The sequence below is a fragment of the Diachasmimorpha longicaudata genome, chromosome 1 (genome assembly GCF_034640455.1).
Source record: "Diachasmimorpha longicaudata isolate KC_UGA_2023 chromosome 1, iyDiaLong2, whole genome shotgun sequence".
Lineage (NCBI taxonomy): Eukaryota > Metazoa > Arthropoda > Insecta > Hymenoptera > Braconidae > Diachasmimorpha > Diachasmimorpha longicaudata.
This window is the reverse complement of record NC_087225.1, coordinates 12,496,369-12,513,047: the sequence shown is the minus strand read 5'-3', so window position 1 is coordinate 12,513,047 and position 16,679 is coordinate 12,496,369. Positions and strand designations below refer to the sequence as shown.

The following is a 16,679-nucleotide window of genomic DNA, read 5'->3' as shown; positions in this document are numbered from 1 at the left end:
AAAGCTTCGTAGGAGTGAATTGACGGCGGGTGTAGGTGAGCCGGAAAGATGGTGGTAGAATGAAAATATTTAAAGCGCAGTACCAGAAAGCAAATGCACCGCAAAATCTCACTTGGTAAATCCCTGTCGTTTTCACGACAGTATCATTTTCTGTGTCACACCGAGCGTGTTCACTTTAACGTGTCGAGTGGTAATAATGCGCCAATCGTTTGCCCGAAGAGAGCGAAGAGTGACGGACTAAAATATATTCCACTGGAGTACGGGAGGTGAATTCAAGAGGGTTATGGTGATAGTTTGGGGCGATAAATTTGTGACGGAGCGAATTGTGAAAGGGGAGGGAGGGAAACGTTTACGGGAGGGGGAAAAGCTCATTGACTTGGTTAACGGCGATTTTCCCTCGGTTGATGAGAGGAAGAATGAGTCGTTGGGGAAATGTTCGAACGGAATAGGGCGTAAGTTCAGAGGAAAATGGAATGGGGAGAGGAGGGATCATGAGGGAAATCATTTGGCCGACACTAATGGAATTGAGGGGGGAGAAAATTTACATTGGTTTTTTTTTCTCGGGACATAAAAGAAATTGTAAGAAAAGCTCCCTGATTTTTGTAAATAAATTCGGTTTGCTAAGAATTTTTTGTTGAATCAAAATTTATGGTTGACAATGAGGAGAATCAACAATAATATTGTGGAGTGGTTGAGATAAATGGTCATATAACAGTCCGTCATTTTAAGGACCAACGGTTTACGATTTCCTTATTTCTTTAACAAACTGAAACACTATATTTATTTCAGACGATTTTCTACGTTTGATTTCGCTAACTACTTATTTGGTTTGTGTTAAAATATAATTTGAAACAGCTGCTGAATCTCAACCAGAGATACTAGCCCTCCCCCGATTGAATCTCCGGCTCAAAGTTCAAGCTGATGCTATAAGTTGATTATAATTGTGAATGTGTTGGTGGTATAATTACATCAGGAGTAATGGAATTGTTGGTGTTCATGCTTTGTATTAATTTGAACTGAATTGAGGTTCCTTCCAGTTGAGTATTTACCGGAAGAGAACCATTGATTCAAGTTGAAATTGGTCGAATGAATTTGCTGCGTCTAGAGAACTGAAATTACAAACGATATCTCCACAAATATTATCTTTTACAAATTTCTATCTTCATACATTGGCTGGCATTCCGATAGAAAATATTTTTTCAATTTCAAAAATCCATTACTATCTTCGAAAAATCTCGTCATCGATAAAACACAAATGAATTTCGCCCCGGGCCTCAGACACTTTCCCATCCCCGTCATCAAAAAAAAGTATGTCGACAAAATGTCAGAAAATGTGAAGTAATAAGACTATCACCCACATTCTAAAGCCATGGGGATTGACTCGAAATAGGTCTGACTATGTATAGATATGTGTGCGAGGCCTTTACGATGCTTTCAGGGTAATGTCATCGCTTCGGTTATCTAGACAACGTTTAATTTCAATGATGCTCCACCACGGTATTTCCAGGGCCAGGCGCATAACGAGCAATATGAAACGGCCTTCCCCCATCCACTGCTCCTCCCTATCCTGCCACTGCGAATCCCTCCGGATGAGTTAACGAGTCGTCACTTGGTGGACCGAGTAGGAGAATAAAAATTAAAAGAATAAAAAAAATTGTGGGAGCTCCTAAATTTCTCACATGCACTCATTATTGTTGTTCTAATTACACAATTATGAAGCACACCCCAGCAGTCTTTGTCCTGCCCCTATATAAAGAATAATAAGAAAAATCAAATTGTTTGATAAACATCGACATGCGGATGTTATTTCATAATTACCGAAATATAAAGAACAGTTTATTCAGAAGGCCGTGAGACAAAATGTGAATGAGTTACTAGAACTCTGCGGGGGGATTTTATATTTGATAACAATCCAAGCGATATTTTATGGCAGCAAATAATTTTTTTTATCCTGGGACTCACGATTTTCCGGACAAAATGAGAAGTTATACACATTATAATGATTGAAGCGTCATTTGCACATTGCACTCCATAAAAAATCACGCCGAGAGAAGATTACGTCACATAATAAAGTTTTAAGACGACTTTTGGGGTAATTTTGAGACAACTTTTACCGCCATGCTATTTTTAATTTAATAACCGTTTTGGGTAATGAGAAACCAAGTTTTCAATTCATCATTAATTTCAGAATGCCTCCGAGATGACTGAAGCACAGTGAGGGGAGGAGTGAGGGGGGTGAGATCACCGGCCACATTTAAAACCAAGTAGAGAAGATCTGAATTTGAACGTGGCGGGAGGGGAGAAAACCGGGGGATGGAGACCAACAACGGAACGGATAATACTGGTCTCAATGTCACTGAGGCAAATCGCACAACAACACCTGTTTTCAGCATTGGCTCAGATTTCATGACAAAATGGAGAGTGACGTGAGTTTAATCAACATTTATTTGTTAATATGGTGAACAGTATAGAAACAGGTGAATTTAGGATTACGCCGGCTAAGGGAGGAGGTGTGTGGAAACTCTCATTCAGATGCGTCTGCGGCGGTTACAAATCGATTTTCAGGGATTAATGTATCACGTGTTTATAGGGATGAAATGGGCGGAGAGGGGAGCTGTTTGGTGCTGGCAATTGGCCTCATTACGTGGACCGGGGATGAATCATTGGAATGGTTATGGGATTATTCGTAAATGTCAATTTTTTTTGGAGGGGAATGGGCAGGGATTGAGGGAGAATTGGATCTGGCTTTAGTGATTAGATCAGCTGCGCGATTAGGAATTATCGTCTGGTGTGTCCACATTAAATTCCGAAAATTTTGAACGTGTAAATAATGATTTGAGACAGCATTGCCTCAAAAAAATTGCACACACGGGTATAAAAAACTTAACAAAGGCCTTTCGAGTAGAGCAGAAAACCCCGTGGGAATTCTCATCAATTAATTTGACATTTTCACCCACTTGTTAATACGATGGACAAACAATTTTTTTACATTTTTACGAGCACGTTAAACATTCTAGACATATATTTCATGGAGGTGAAAAATACATCAAATACACACCAACTATGATTACTCGAGTTCTCATGAATCAAAGGTAAAATGAACATGGCAGCTGAAGAGTGATTTCACTAGTAAATAGTAGGCAATTCAGAAATTCCGGGTGTTTGACTTCTCGGAAAATTCGTGCTCGAATAACGAAGCATATAGCGTGCATTCGACTGTTGGAGAGCACTCGACTATGGAAAACATTCAATTACGTAGCTTATGTGTGCGCTGGATAATCGAGAGGGAGGAACTTGAGCGGTAAAAGCACTAAATGACTGTACTAGGGTATAGAAATGGTTTTTATTTAGCTATTCGATGTTTCCCTCAGAATATAGAAGAGCCTGTGGTTCGACATGAATTTATGTTATGGATTCTCATTGGATAAATAATGCCTTCGGTTATTTCAGATTATAAGCCATGAGAAATTGCGTGAGATACGCACAAAATGCATGATTTTCTGTCGAAAAACATATGTATATATACGTATGATTTTTACTCATATTCCATTTATTTGATCCTTGAAATAAATTTTGATAGTTTATTTCCATTTTTCCTCTATGTTGAGTTATCAGAAATAAAAATGACTGAAATACTAGTTTTACGTAATATTATATCCCTCACCATTATTTTCCAGACATAATATTAACGAAGTTTAATGGTTAAAATCATAAATCATATAATTAATCTTAAATTTCCCAAAATAATTGGTATGTACCGGAAAAGTGTTAACGTTACCGTAAAAATAACAATTTTCACTTCTCCATGATCGTCTGACCAAATCGTACTTTACTCCACTTCTTTCCCCGGAATTAACGCGAACGATCATGTAGCCGGGTGCATTGTGCGATAGCGAGTACGCAGCATTGTTTAGCGTATAACTTATACCAGTCAATCTTCGTTAGTTTGTACACCAACGCCACTATTCATCCCAACCCGGGTGTTATTAACTCAAACACGGTGGGCTTCCTCTTGACGTTCACTCCACTTTAATCCTACGAGCGCCACTCACCTCCTGGGCAGAGATGCCGCGAGAAGCCAATCTGAACGCTGGTGGACGAAAAATTTACGACGACGTGGAGGCGTGAGGGAGTGCTTCTGCATTCATCAACTATGTGGCATCATTTTTCAAGGATAAGGGGGTAGTGTAGGGTAAATAGATGAATGGGAGAGATTGAAAAAGTCGGGGTTACGAATTTTTCAAAGTTCTTCTGAACGAAGGAGCATGGCAATGATTGATTCGATTTTTTTTACTCCATCTGTTTAACGTTTCCTTCGAGTCTTTTAACGAGAAATTATTCAAATGAGTGATTGAAAGTTTAAGGGGTTGGGTGCAGAAAAAATTTATGAAAAATGACTATGGAATTTAGTCGGAGACGTCAATTGAATTGTGGGAATTTTCGTATTCACAGGAATAGTGCGAGGCGAAAGGAAAAATTTTCCCTTTTGTATCGTAATTTTTTTTCACAAACAAAATGTAAAATTGTTGAGTTGCGGGTGAGAAAGTACCAGAAGACGCGTGCAGAAGAAAAGTTTCTCATTCTCCGCAGCAAGTTACTGATGTTGAGAAATGCATAGTTCCACCGTGAATTCTCCTGAGAATGAGAAGCAGTTTACTTGATTCCAGAGGAAAACTCGAGCAAATTCAGCAACAAAAATCTATTTATTTAAAGAGAAAAAAATTCTGAAGCTTGAAATTGTCTAAGGACCTATTTTCTCATAATCTAAAATTGTTTTCACAATAATTAAGTCACTTTTTGACATCATAACTATTACGATTATTGACGATAATCTCATAAGTTAAGTTTAGGGTTCTGTGTGTTACCTCAACCACATGACCCCTTCGAAAAAAACTTCAAAATCGATATAAAAAGACAAATGTGCAATCGTTCAGTGGAATCAATCCGGCCTGAACTGCATCCTTGACCTCCACTGAATACATTTCCTGGTTTTTCTCTTATTTCATCTCGAAAAGGGGGAAATGGTAGGAAATGCGACGAAGTGAGTAACTCTACCCTGAAAGCACAGGGAGGCCAAGAGGCCCAGAATTGTCGTTCAGCGAGAGAAAAAAAAATTGTAATGAAAACAATCGTTTAGAACGACTCGGCGCCCGTTGCTGTCGTGCAACGAGTCAGCATCACGCGAACCATTGGCTTCGATTGTCGCGGACAGGGAGGTAAAGTTGTTGGAGGGTTTAATTCCCAACCACGCGATGTACAACGGTTGTATCAAATGTACTATTCTTAATGTCCCCAGAGAGTCTCTATCTTAAACCGGCACTTAGCATTTTCTTTTCAATTTCACCGTTAATGTTCCCCTGGGATTGAACTATTTTTAATTATTGGAAAAATGCAAATTATTTTTGAGGGGAGACTGAGGAAGGTGGAGATAAAAAAAGCTCAAATGTTAGTCGCATTATAACTAGCGAATTGTATAAATTATGCAGCATTTAAATTCGGGTCACGATTTCCAAGATACGTTTTCGTGCTATTTGACTCTGGGATGCAATTCACTGCAGAGAGCATACGAACGCTGAATAAATTTACGGAAAATTTCCGATTGAATGATTAATATTTATTGGGACTGAAAAAATATGGAGGATTATACGATATACTCACATGAAATGATTGAATATTATTCGATACATAATGAGGGTTTCGATTTAGGGGTCGGTTTATAAATATTTCTTCATTACTTTTTGTTTCTATTCGATGTGAATGAGGACTATGTTTACTATTTATCGGCCATTGATTTCGCCAATGTGTATAACATATCGTTATTATTCGGATTATTTAATCGGGTTTTTTACGCTTGAGTAAAAGAACAGGGAGGAATTCACTGAATTGGTTGGTTCGCACGGCAAACAAAAATGATAAAGCAAATCTGCGTTATCAATAGCTCTATTGTGTTTGATTTGACCTCGATAAATTTTACCTTATCCACCTGATTTCTACGTACACCTACATCAAAGTACTCGGTATGGAGCCCCAGCCTCGCTTTTTGTGCTGCTGTAAAGGGATGCAATTCCGGAATTGGAACAGATTCACGAGATTATTTCCAAGTTGCTTTCATCGAGACGATATCTATCTTCTCATTTGTGTTCTACTGTACCATTTCCCAGTGGCTCACGGGGTACCTAATCTCAAGCGATTCATTTCCTTCGTCTCCAATCAGTGGAACGAATGGTCGAAGTTGGAAAAAGTTGAAGCTTAACTAGCTGGAGAGAAGCACGAACTAAGATTTCATCATATTTACTCAAAAAATGGAATATCATCTGAAGAATTATAGGAATAATAATTCTAGTAAAACCGATAACAATATTGTCATTGTTGATTAATAATAATCAGTAATAATAGTGTTCCGCAAATTATGATTAGCATATTAGAATCAACTAGGTATTCATGAATGATATTATGAAGGAAAATTCTTAATTTTTGTCAATTAATCAATAGCCAGCAGGGATGGATAAATTAATTAAATAAATAGAAAAATAAGTCAGTCAGTCATTCGCTCTTTTTACCGATTTATAATAATGACTAGTGATGCGACGAATTTGTATCAACACAGATCTTATCCACTCACGAACAAACCTGTTTCATTTGATGCACCCTGAGATCGGGCCATCTCTGTTCTCATCAATCTAAAGCGTATTTTTTTCCCCTCGTTGCCATCCATCGCTCCCTGATAAATCCGCGATAAATTCATGTACTTTTTCTCGGCCTAACTCTCCCTCCAGCTACCTTTTTCTTTTATACCTTCCCATAAAACGCGATGCCGAGGAGATATTAGGTACGATATTTCGAGGTGACCCGGTGTTGCGATAACCCAACGCCGCTGGTGTCCAGTAGAACATCGGATAAAAGAGAAAATATAAAGAGGTGGGATTTTTTTAGGGAACCCTCGTGAATAGAACAGGAAATATTTGCCTCGTCATTGGGTATTTATATCGTATGAAAATTCCAATTTAATTAATTTTTTATGGAGATGGAGTGAGACGATTTTCGGATCGATATCCAGAGCTTTTTTTATTGTTCTGGATTTACCCGAGAAATGGGCTTTCCCGCATTGGAAATATATCTCCACAATTTTAGTAGAACATTGTCAATAGTGAAATCTCAACGTAGAATAAAATCATTTCCCCTAGGCAATTATTTCTTCTCTATATCACCTGCTGTGTCGGACGAGGCGACAGGAGAGAATGTCAGCCGTTGATCGGAAAGTAATTGAGTTGCACAGGGGTTATTTAATTGTTGTCTCATACGAACTACGCAACATTGTTTGTATCACCTGATTGATACCCTGTAACGGGTACCACAAGGTGAAACGAGAGGGATAAGTGCTGTGAGTCCTCCGAGGGCTCCCAGACCCCTCTCGAGAGGCAACCGCACGTGCATCAATATTAGCGGGCTGGCCTTTGTAGAAGGCTCAAAGCCCCACCATAGATGTTACAGTAAACGAATACATCAACACAGCATCCATAAGCGCATCATCACAGACTTGTTGTATATCACGTCAGACATGCGTTGTAATTTCATTCGTCGCTTCCAGACAACAGGCGACGAATAAATAACGGTAAAATTGTGAGCTAAATACCGCGATAAAGGCGGTATGATAATTTTGGGAATAAGAGCACATGCTACCATGTGGGCTCGACACTAATTAGATGGATAAAACGCTCATCTAATTCCGTAGATGAAGGGACGTGGAGTGTTGGAAGTTCTACGAATGTCTTTCAGCGGGATAATTTGCAATATAATGTATCGCTGAAGATTTTTTTTAGTTCTTAAACTGCTAAATGTTGACAACGTCTTCTTCAAACTTCTTTTTCAGCTTCTTTTGAACTGTTGAAGGAAAATGGGTCATTTCACTGACTTTTCCAGCGGAAATTTTCTTGGCTCCGTGATGAGACAATTTCTAACCCTCCACATTCACATCAAACACTCCCGGTAGCCGTGGAATTTTATTCGCTATTCCGTGTGTTGATTTTTTAAAGAGAAAACTTTCTCATTTTGGGATTTGAAAATTCCCGGGAATGTTTAAAATGATCAAAGCGACTGCCGGAAATTCCCTCAGGACAGCCGTGGAGTCTGATTATGGAAGCGGCTTCAAAGCTGGCGGGAATCTCCTAGGAGCTGTGACATTATTTTTGTATCTATATAGTTTTGTTTTTTTTTTTTTTCATGGATGGCGGGTTTAGACGTGTGCGCGCTCGGTGGGGCTGTCCGTGTGATGAATATTCCTCACGGTTAGTGAGCGCGTTACTTGCTCGAATGGATCTCCACATACAAAGAGCTGCAGTGGAGACAGCCGACTTGGCTCAGACAATATCACCGCCTGTTGCCCGTCCTCGCCCAATTTCGGTCGATGACTCTACATTCTGAAGCCCTGGGTATTGATGTATTTTCTCCCATCCTATCTTGGGGATTTTTTCAAGATAGTTGAGACCATTTTCCGCTTGAAATGATTCTTTTAATGGGGCAAAAAGAATATTTATCCCATCACACAAAATTAATAATAATCTGATCCACTCGTTTTCAAGTGTCGTTTTGCATTGTGAAGCGCAAAAGAGTGCAAACAAATCAGTTAAGGAACCCCTGTCCTTCGATAGACATATCACATCCTCTTTTCTGTTGAAGAACTAAAATAATAAATTCCCAGACAACACGAATCTTCTGGTTTGAAGCTAGTAAATATGAAAAATTACCAATCCAATAAATTTTCTTTTATCGATAAATAATTTTTCATTATGAGAACAATAAATTTTCGAGCGCTGTAAATTCACGTGTCAATCGTACCACAGCACCTAAAGTTTCGCAATGGGAAAGAAATCCAACTTATCACCTCTTACTGCCCTTCAACGAAGAATTCACTGAGAAATCTCATAAAGTCGAGAAAATCCAAGAGCTTTCGCCCCCGATATTTCCCCCAATCGTTTTTCTGATAACCTTAAATAATATCCGCTCTCGCAAAAAGAAAAAAAAATCAAATAAGAGTCGGTGTGTTCCGAGACATCAGAAACTGAGAGTGCAATATTCTTCATCCTGTCATTTTCAGCTTTTTTCCCGGTCTCCGTGCTCTCTGCAATGAAAATTACACAATCCCTCTTTTCTCACTTCACTTAGCTCAGTAAATCCCCCTCTTTCCATTCACTGGAATGCATACATGCGGGTTTATTCCCCTCTTTTGCCTGTCCTGCATATCATACGCAGTGGAACGCGATCGATGTTCTCCGTTCATACTCGCGATTTTCTAGATATTTTATATCCAACACCACTCGTAGCATAATAATCTCGCGTCCTACATGACAATTATATTCGATATTTCCGAGAAACATAGAATAATAGTAGAATCTGATATTCGATGCATCTCTTCACTGAGCTAAGGGCAACATGAAAATCCGCATGACTCCGCGAAAGTCTATATTGATTAATGAAAAAAATATCGGAAAATTTGTGTAAAAATATTTTTTTCCCCAGCAGAGTAATTTCCGATAATCGATGAATAGAAATGGCAAACAAGGATGAATGAAACCTAAAAATTGTGGAAGGTAGGAGGTTCTCTTTCGATTGGGTCTAGACTCAATTTATTCTACCCAACCAGTCCTCCAAGAATTCCTTATCAAATTTCCCTCCATCGAAAAAAAAGGGAAAGGAAAAATTGAGGGCATGTATGCGATGCTCAGTATGGAGGCATTCAAAAATTTTGCTAGTTGCAGTGTATGCTCTCTCGGATGATTCGTCGGACAATCTCACAGGAATTGCCCCAGTTTCTCAGAAAAAATTACATAGTCTCGGCAGTCTGCTTTGTACTGTCATCGTGTAGTGTTCCATTATTGGCCATCGGAAATCTATCAACAGACGACGACTGTGTACACTCTGATCTGGAGCATGTAGACAATTTCATCATATTTCGTCGAAAATTCATGTCCCTTTGGCAGATGAATTTTAAATTTCGGGATGAATTTATTAATTGATTCAACGCCTGCGTTCATGATGCCGTGTTAAATGTTATCAGGCCTTCTTTAAAATTCATCACGCTATCAACTAATTTTTCCACTGCGGGAAAGTATTTAAATTTTATCGACGTTTGGGCACTAATTTTCCAGAGAGTGTCAGTGATTTCCATTCAGGGAGCGAAAAATCATGAAGTGGTTAACCTCCGTATCATAATTTCAATTAATGGGAATGGAATATTTGAAATTTTACTGTGGAGTTGGGAAATATTATTTTGTATCGAATATTTCAGCGAAATACTTGAACGGTGCATTAGCTATATTCTGCCATTCGATTACATCTCACGGCATTTCCACCTATAACCTATATGGAAACTGAAGGGCTTCGTTTGCATTTCAAAAGTTCTGCAATGGAGAATTGGAACAAAAATCTTCAAAGTGAAATATCGCCAAACCTTCCAGGCTAATACGATAAAATCTTCTAGAGTAGAAAAAATGGCACGTGTACATTTTAAAAAATTTCTCCCAGCCAATGTCATCTTCAAAATCATTAACAGATTGGCAACCTTAATTTCTGTTTCTCATTCCTCCCTGTCAATTGGCATATTCATCCCAATTTGAGATAACAATGCAGGAGACAACGGTGCGCCCATTTTCATGACCAAATTCTCTAACATTCGCAACCCTAAACGTCTTCATCTCCTCGAAGGAGTAGAAAAAATTAATTACGTATTTTGTGTTTTAATCCTCCGGACTCCTTTGTCAGAACTCCCCCTTGAGTTTATCTTACATCTCCGCTGCCCGCCGAGACGCCCGCTGTGAGCACACCGACAATGGAGAAAAGAGGGTAAATTACGGAAAAATGTGAAACAAGAGGGGAAAAAGTTGGTAGGACAAGCTATAACAGAGGAAGGACGAGTTGTCCCACTTGATTGTGCAATAAAAGAGGCCGCCCAAGGGGGGTTATTACATTTGTTGGATATTTGTACGTTTCTCTTGCCCCCTGTTTCAGTCATTGGAGTGTTGATTTTTGGGTTTTATCTAAAAAACTCGGTGCTCTTAACGAAAATTTTCATCACAGGGCTTGTGTCCCCATACGGGCTGAAATAGTTAGTTTGTGAGTGATGGTTGGAAGGGGTGATGGTTCCTTTGCCTGGAGAATCATTCATTCTTGAAAGTGATAGACACCCTCATCCGTCTGAGGTTTATGGGCACATTGTTCGGTGTCTCATCTGTTGTTGGCAAGATTGATCACGTCCGATCGAGGGAGTTCAATGGAATTTCAGTGCTAATTGACGTGAAGTGGGTTCGTAGAAAAACCGTAAATGAATTTCATTATACTACAACAAAATGTCGGACAAGGACGGAAAATCTTGAGAAAAATCTCTCTTTGAATTCTAGATTCTTTCGAATTTTCACAGAACTTCAAAAAAATCTTGGATTTCATTTACTATTTTATGTTCACTGATCAATATGCCTTATCTAGAAGACGGAAAAATACATTCTAAAGGAATGAAGTCAGTGACGAAATTATATCATTTCCGCAAATATAAACCCAAGGCCATCACATTGTGTCAAGGAAATTACCTTCCACCTTTTCAACAGAAAAACCATTTTGTTCACTCTATCGATTTTCTCTTTGAATGGCTTAAATTTGATTCTCCATTTAATGTCCAGTAGAAAATATAATATTTCATGTCTGAAGAATGGAATAGTGCGTTTCAACCGAGCAAAGGAATTGACGCAATCGTGTCATTTCACCGAAGATGGATCATTAGCTGGTGAGAGGAAAAATATCCCTCACCACTTCAAGCCAAAAACCATTTCCTTCGCTCTATCTGTGAATACGCAATGACTCAGGCTCTTATTTCAAAAAGGAAACTCCTCGCGGGATTGCGAGGTCATTCCTGGGGATAACAATGCAATCCGGAGATTCAACTCATGCGCTAAATTGCCAAATGGCCTTTTATGAGATAAAAACGGGATTCAATCTCATTAAGCCCAGCTCTTAGGCATATCACGGCGTTAACTATCGAAAAGAAGGTAGAAAACTGAAAGAGGATATGCAGCAAAATACCCATGCTAAGCTGGAGGAAAAAAAAAGCTAGTCTGGGGGATGTGCTTACGCGGCATATCCCGAAGGCTATATCCCCTAAATGTTCCAAAGTGTCTGCGGGGATTACAGGGGTTACGCCACCTTGAGAGCGGAAGAAAAAAAATCATCACGATAGGGGAAAACATCTAGTGGCCCTCTACAGATAAACTTGACTCGACAGTCGACATGTGAAGTTGCCCTTTTCTGTGCTAATATTTTTGATGGAGATAATCTCTTAATGTCTACACGTACGATTGAAGATAGGTCACGTAGTGAACTTCACACCGCCCCTTTTATTTGGCAGATTATTACGTGTTGCATATTTACAGGGTGAATGGGGCCAACATATCTGAATAATCGATGCTGAATCGTCAGAGATTTTAGACAAATATTTGTACACACGTGGAGTGCATCACGAGTGAGAGTTTAGAGCGTCAGCAGAATAAATGAACGTTTCGATAGTTGAAAAGGAACGGCAAATGTTTTCCAAAGTGATTTGTTCGATTTCTAGGGCTTTCGGTTATCCCATCCGATGGGGGAGGAGTAAAGAATGAGGGGCGTGGGTGCAGTGTGCTGATAGATATTGTGGAAAACATTTGTTTTTATGGAACGAGCGATATTATGCGAACATGTCACATTTATAGGGCGAAATAATTCTTGAATTAAACAAAAACCGAATATTTAATATGAACTCAAAAATGACTGAGCACTTTCAAATGTCAAAAGAATTCTAGTATTTTATTGCACCTGATAATTCTGAGAATTCAGAAAACTGGAGAATTACATGTCGTTTGCAGGTAAATATTTTATGAACATTGTTAAAAGGAATGGCTTCGGAGAAATATATTGATCGGTGTATTTACGGACGTCAGCGTTAAAACGGACCAGCTTGACGATGGTAGTTTCCGGGATACACTGTTAAAAATTGTCCTTTGAAATTTCCCGTCAAAGTTGGAAATTGTCAACAAGTAGCTCTTTTACTTTTTACCTCACACCGATTTCAATTTCTCTTTGCCCGAATTTCCGCGATATTTTCATAACAAAATTTTCATGCAGTAGTCTGCGTAAGTTGTTTTCCTGGGTAAAAGAGCCGTGAAAAAATAATATTAAATTACTTTTTTGGTCGTCTCTGGAGTTCAAGTATACTCAAGCTCTCATGAGAGATTAAATCCTTTTCACTTTGACAACTACTTTTGTATAAAATTTCATGGACTAGAGGAATGCATCGAATGAGAGCAAGAACTATCGATTCTTACAAATTTGTTTATGAATTATTCCAAGGAGAAATAAAAAGGTTAAATTTATGCAGCGCTCGAAGTTTCCAGGGTTGTTCCACGCCTCTGATCCCCAAAATTACACTACATCACCTCCATAATCAATGAGATATCCCAAATTTATTCACTGGAAAAGTCTCAATCCTCCGAAGGACCCTTGCGATTTGGTGAGTGGAGAAAAGAGCGAAAAAAGAAAGGAGAGTCTTCTCGTCTTGTCGACAAAGTTTTAAGAGCCTCCGGTGGAGGGTTAACCTCCGTACATGAGGAGATACGAGTAAAAATATAGATCGAACCCACGTCAAGAGGTACGAGTTAATGTGAGGACTGTGAGAGGCATCGCCGGCACGGACCCAGATCGAACCTTTTTCGTTCCACTCGAATAAAAACGAAAAAAGTTCTTGATCAAGAGATAATTTTTTCAAGGATAAATATGATGTCAGATATCTCTCCCTTGCGAAGTCTATGATTGACCGAAAATGACAGGATTAATAAACTACGGTGGATCTAATAATTAATGAAACGAAACTCAAATTAATTTCGCAGTAAAGTTTTGAGGAAAAATATTCGATTAGGGAAATTTTCATGGAGAAAATGAGAACGAGACAATTTTTTCCGGTGTTCGCTTCGCCTCAGGTATAATTATATGTTAATAAATATTGTAAATAAACATTCATTCTACGTTGAGCGATTCTTCTTATAATATTAATCTTTGATGAACTTTTCCGTTCATCACTGAAAACCAGTGAGACGAAAACTGGCTGAATAATTTCTAAAAGATCCATCATCTGTGCGATTCCCAGGTGAATACCTACTGCATTAAATAGAAAATAGATATCGTGGAAATGGGTCGGATTAACTAGTTAGACATGAGGATACATCCTTCACCTAGGAAAGTAGATCCCTCACATCACATAAATGAGGAATATACTCTTCGAATTTCTATTTCCATTTCAGTCTGTCTGAAAGGCCTTCACACTGAAAGGAAAATATAGTTAAAATTTCCTCTTACGCTCTTCTTCCCGCGTACTTTTCAAAAGAAGCAATTTAATGTCCTACTCTCGTTTCAACGCACAGGTGTAATTTCACTTTGAATAATACCTAGATAATTTGATATGAAAAACCGATGTCCACGATAGGTAAATATACTATTCTGAATTAATTAAATGGTGGCTTAAGAAATGTGTTTGAGTCCCAAATGAATGAATGGCAAATGAAGTCAATCATAGCTTTGAATGTCCGTTTTAAAGGACTATATTCATAAATCAACGAGACTTTCTACTCTGGATTTGAAACACGCGAAAGTATCATATTAAGGGTTTTACAAGTTTCGAATCGAAATTAATTTTTTTCGCAGAGATTTCCAGTGATCTGCTGCTGATTTTGTTATGGGGATTATGCTAATCAGTCCACAATCATCGAAAATTGACGGAGCGATTGATAACATTTTTTTTCACTCCACAGGATAAATTATCCGACCAAACGCTTTTCCAAAGACGAAACATAAATAATGTTTCTTACCCCAGCAAACAATCAGCCCTATTGACAGACGCCAATTACCCGAAATACCTCCTCTCCCCAATGCTCTCACGCCCTGCCAATTAGAAGCTAAAAAACTCATAAATAAAACGCAAGGTGAAGCACGAAAACTCGATAGCAGCACATTAACTATGACCTTGGGCCACTTCGTTCTTCCCCGTTAATCTGTTGCATCTGAGGTCAGACTGACGTTAAACTTGTCGATAAAGCCTCAAGTGTATTGCTCGACAATGGCCGTTATCAGCTCAAAAAAAATACCATTAAACCAATGCCCTCGTGCAGCACACGCAGCCCACCCTCCTGAACCTCTTCACCCTTGTTGCTATTCATTGGCTCCTGTTGTAAACATTTTATTATTTACCCGTAGGTGGGTGAAGGGTCTATCCATACCGGGTTTGCCGACACTTGCAACATCATCGATCGCTCTCATTTTCAGTTGAGACCTTCCCCACTCGCAACCGGTGTTGGTTACACTCTCTCGTGATCTCAAAAGCACGCGAGAAGAACTTTAACGTGACCTGAAATATCGGTTAACGTTGAGCCAAAAGGCAATTAGACAGTGAAATTGGAGGAGAGAAGAAAAAGAGTTGACTCTATTCTGGGTTTCGTGACGCGAGAGATTTGAGGGGTTGATTATGAGAGGATTTGGAAATTGCCGGTGACAGTTTTTGCACTTGTGGTATTTAGAAAAATAAATGGGAAATAAAATATACGAAATATTTCTGCGGATCCTCCCTCATCCCTCGGGATCGTTCGTAGTACCCCGTCACACTTCTCTCCTCTCGTTGCTAAAATGTCACGTAATTAATGGCCGCTGAAACTCACATTTCTCTCGTGAGAACAATACCTTCTTGAAGATCTACCGATGAGTGAAATTTTGAGTCTATAATTGGAATAGACCTGACTAATGATCAATCAACGGCAATAATACTTGACGCAGACCTCCATCCAAGCGACTTTAATTAGTAGGAACCAGTCGAATATTACGACACACGATTACGGGGCGAGAGGAGAGGTAGTTTGCAATGTTTCGCAATAAACGAGAAGAGTCTCCTAGATTGTGTCGTCATACCATATATTTTCTTATTTCTAAGATATGAGATCGCGAAAGTAATGTTATTGTCATTCCATCCTCAGAGTAACAACCAAGATTCATAATTTCTTGAAATCATTTCCTTGATGCACGGACTTTTGTAATGTTGTGCTTATTCCTAACAAGTCAAAAAATATTTACATGACCATTACCCTCCGCGAATCCCATCCGATTCGATTTTTCCATTCATGACAAAAAGTCAATTGTCAAATGGACCGTTGAAAGAACGAGAAATTAATTTTAACAAAACCGGGGAAGAGGAGGTACAGTAGTGTCAAATAACGAATCTACGTTCGTATTCACTAGTGACATACTCAGGGCCAGGTGTCATCGAATAAGGTTGCGGTAGAAACGAATGTGGGAGGGACGATTTTCAACCTTGTGCCCGAGGCAAACCATATCCAGCCAGCGGAGTTATTAAGCGCGTTCGTTCAATTCCCGCAAGGGATTCTCCCTGGGTCTGGCGATATATCATCTTCAAGCTCTCTGTCGTCTCAGCTTCGATTTATACCGTATTTCTTTTTTTCCTTTGGATGAAGTCGAATAAAAACATTGCCTCCGTGTTTTATTGATTTATGGAATAGGTATGACAGATCAATATGAATAATATCGCAGGGGAGAGGAAATCTAATTTTTTTTGCTACATCATTAATCCTCATCAACTGAATTTTTATTCTCCGGAATTTAAA

General features: G+C 38.9%; 1 protein-coding gene across 5 annotated transcripts in view; it reads left to right on the top strand.

The window, feature by feature from the left end:
• The window catches only part of LOC135169683 (probable muscarinic acetylcholine receptor gar-1), a 64,781-nt gene that overhangs the window by 32,493 nt on the left and 15,609 nt on the right, over window positions 1-16,679 (top strand). For 4 of the 5 annotated variants that reach the window (XM_064134912.1, XM_064134895.1, XM_064134903.1 and 1 more), the window contains one exon: window positions 2,189-2,426. In XM_064134912.1, coding sequence (XP_063990982.1) covers window positions 2,314-2,426 — 113 coding nt within the window. In that variant the 5' untranslated portion in view covers window positions 2,189-2,313. Of the gene's footprint in view, window positions 1-2,188; window positions 2,427-16,679 lie in introns of those variants that run through there. The other variant, XM_064134921.1, reaches the window with a different exon arrangement.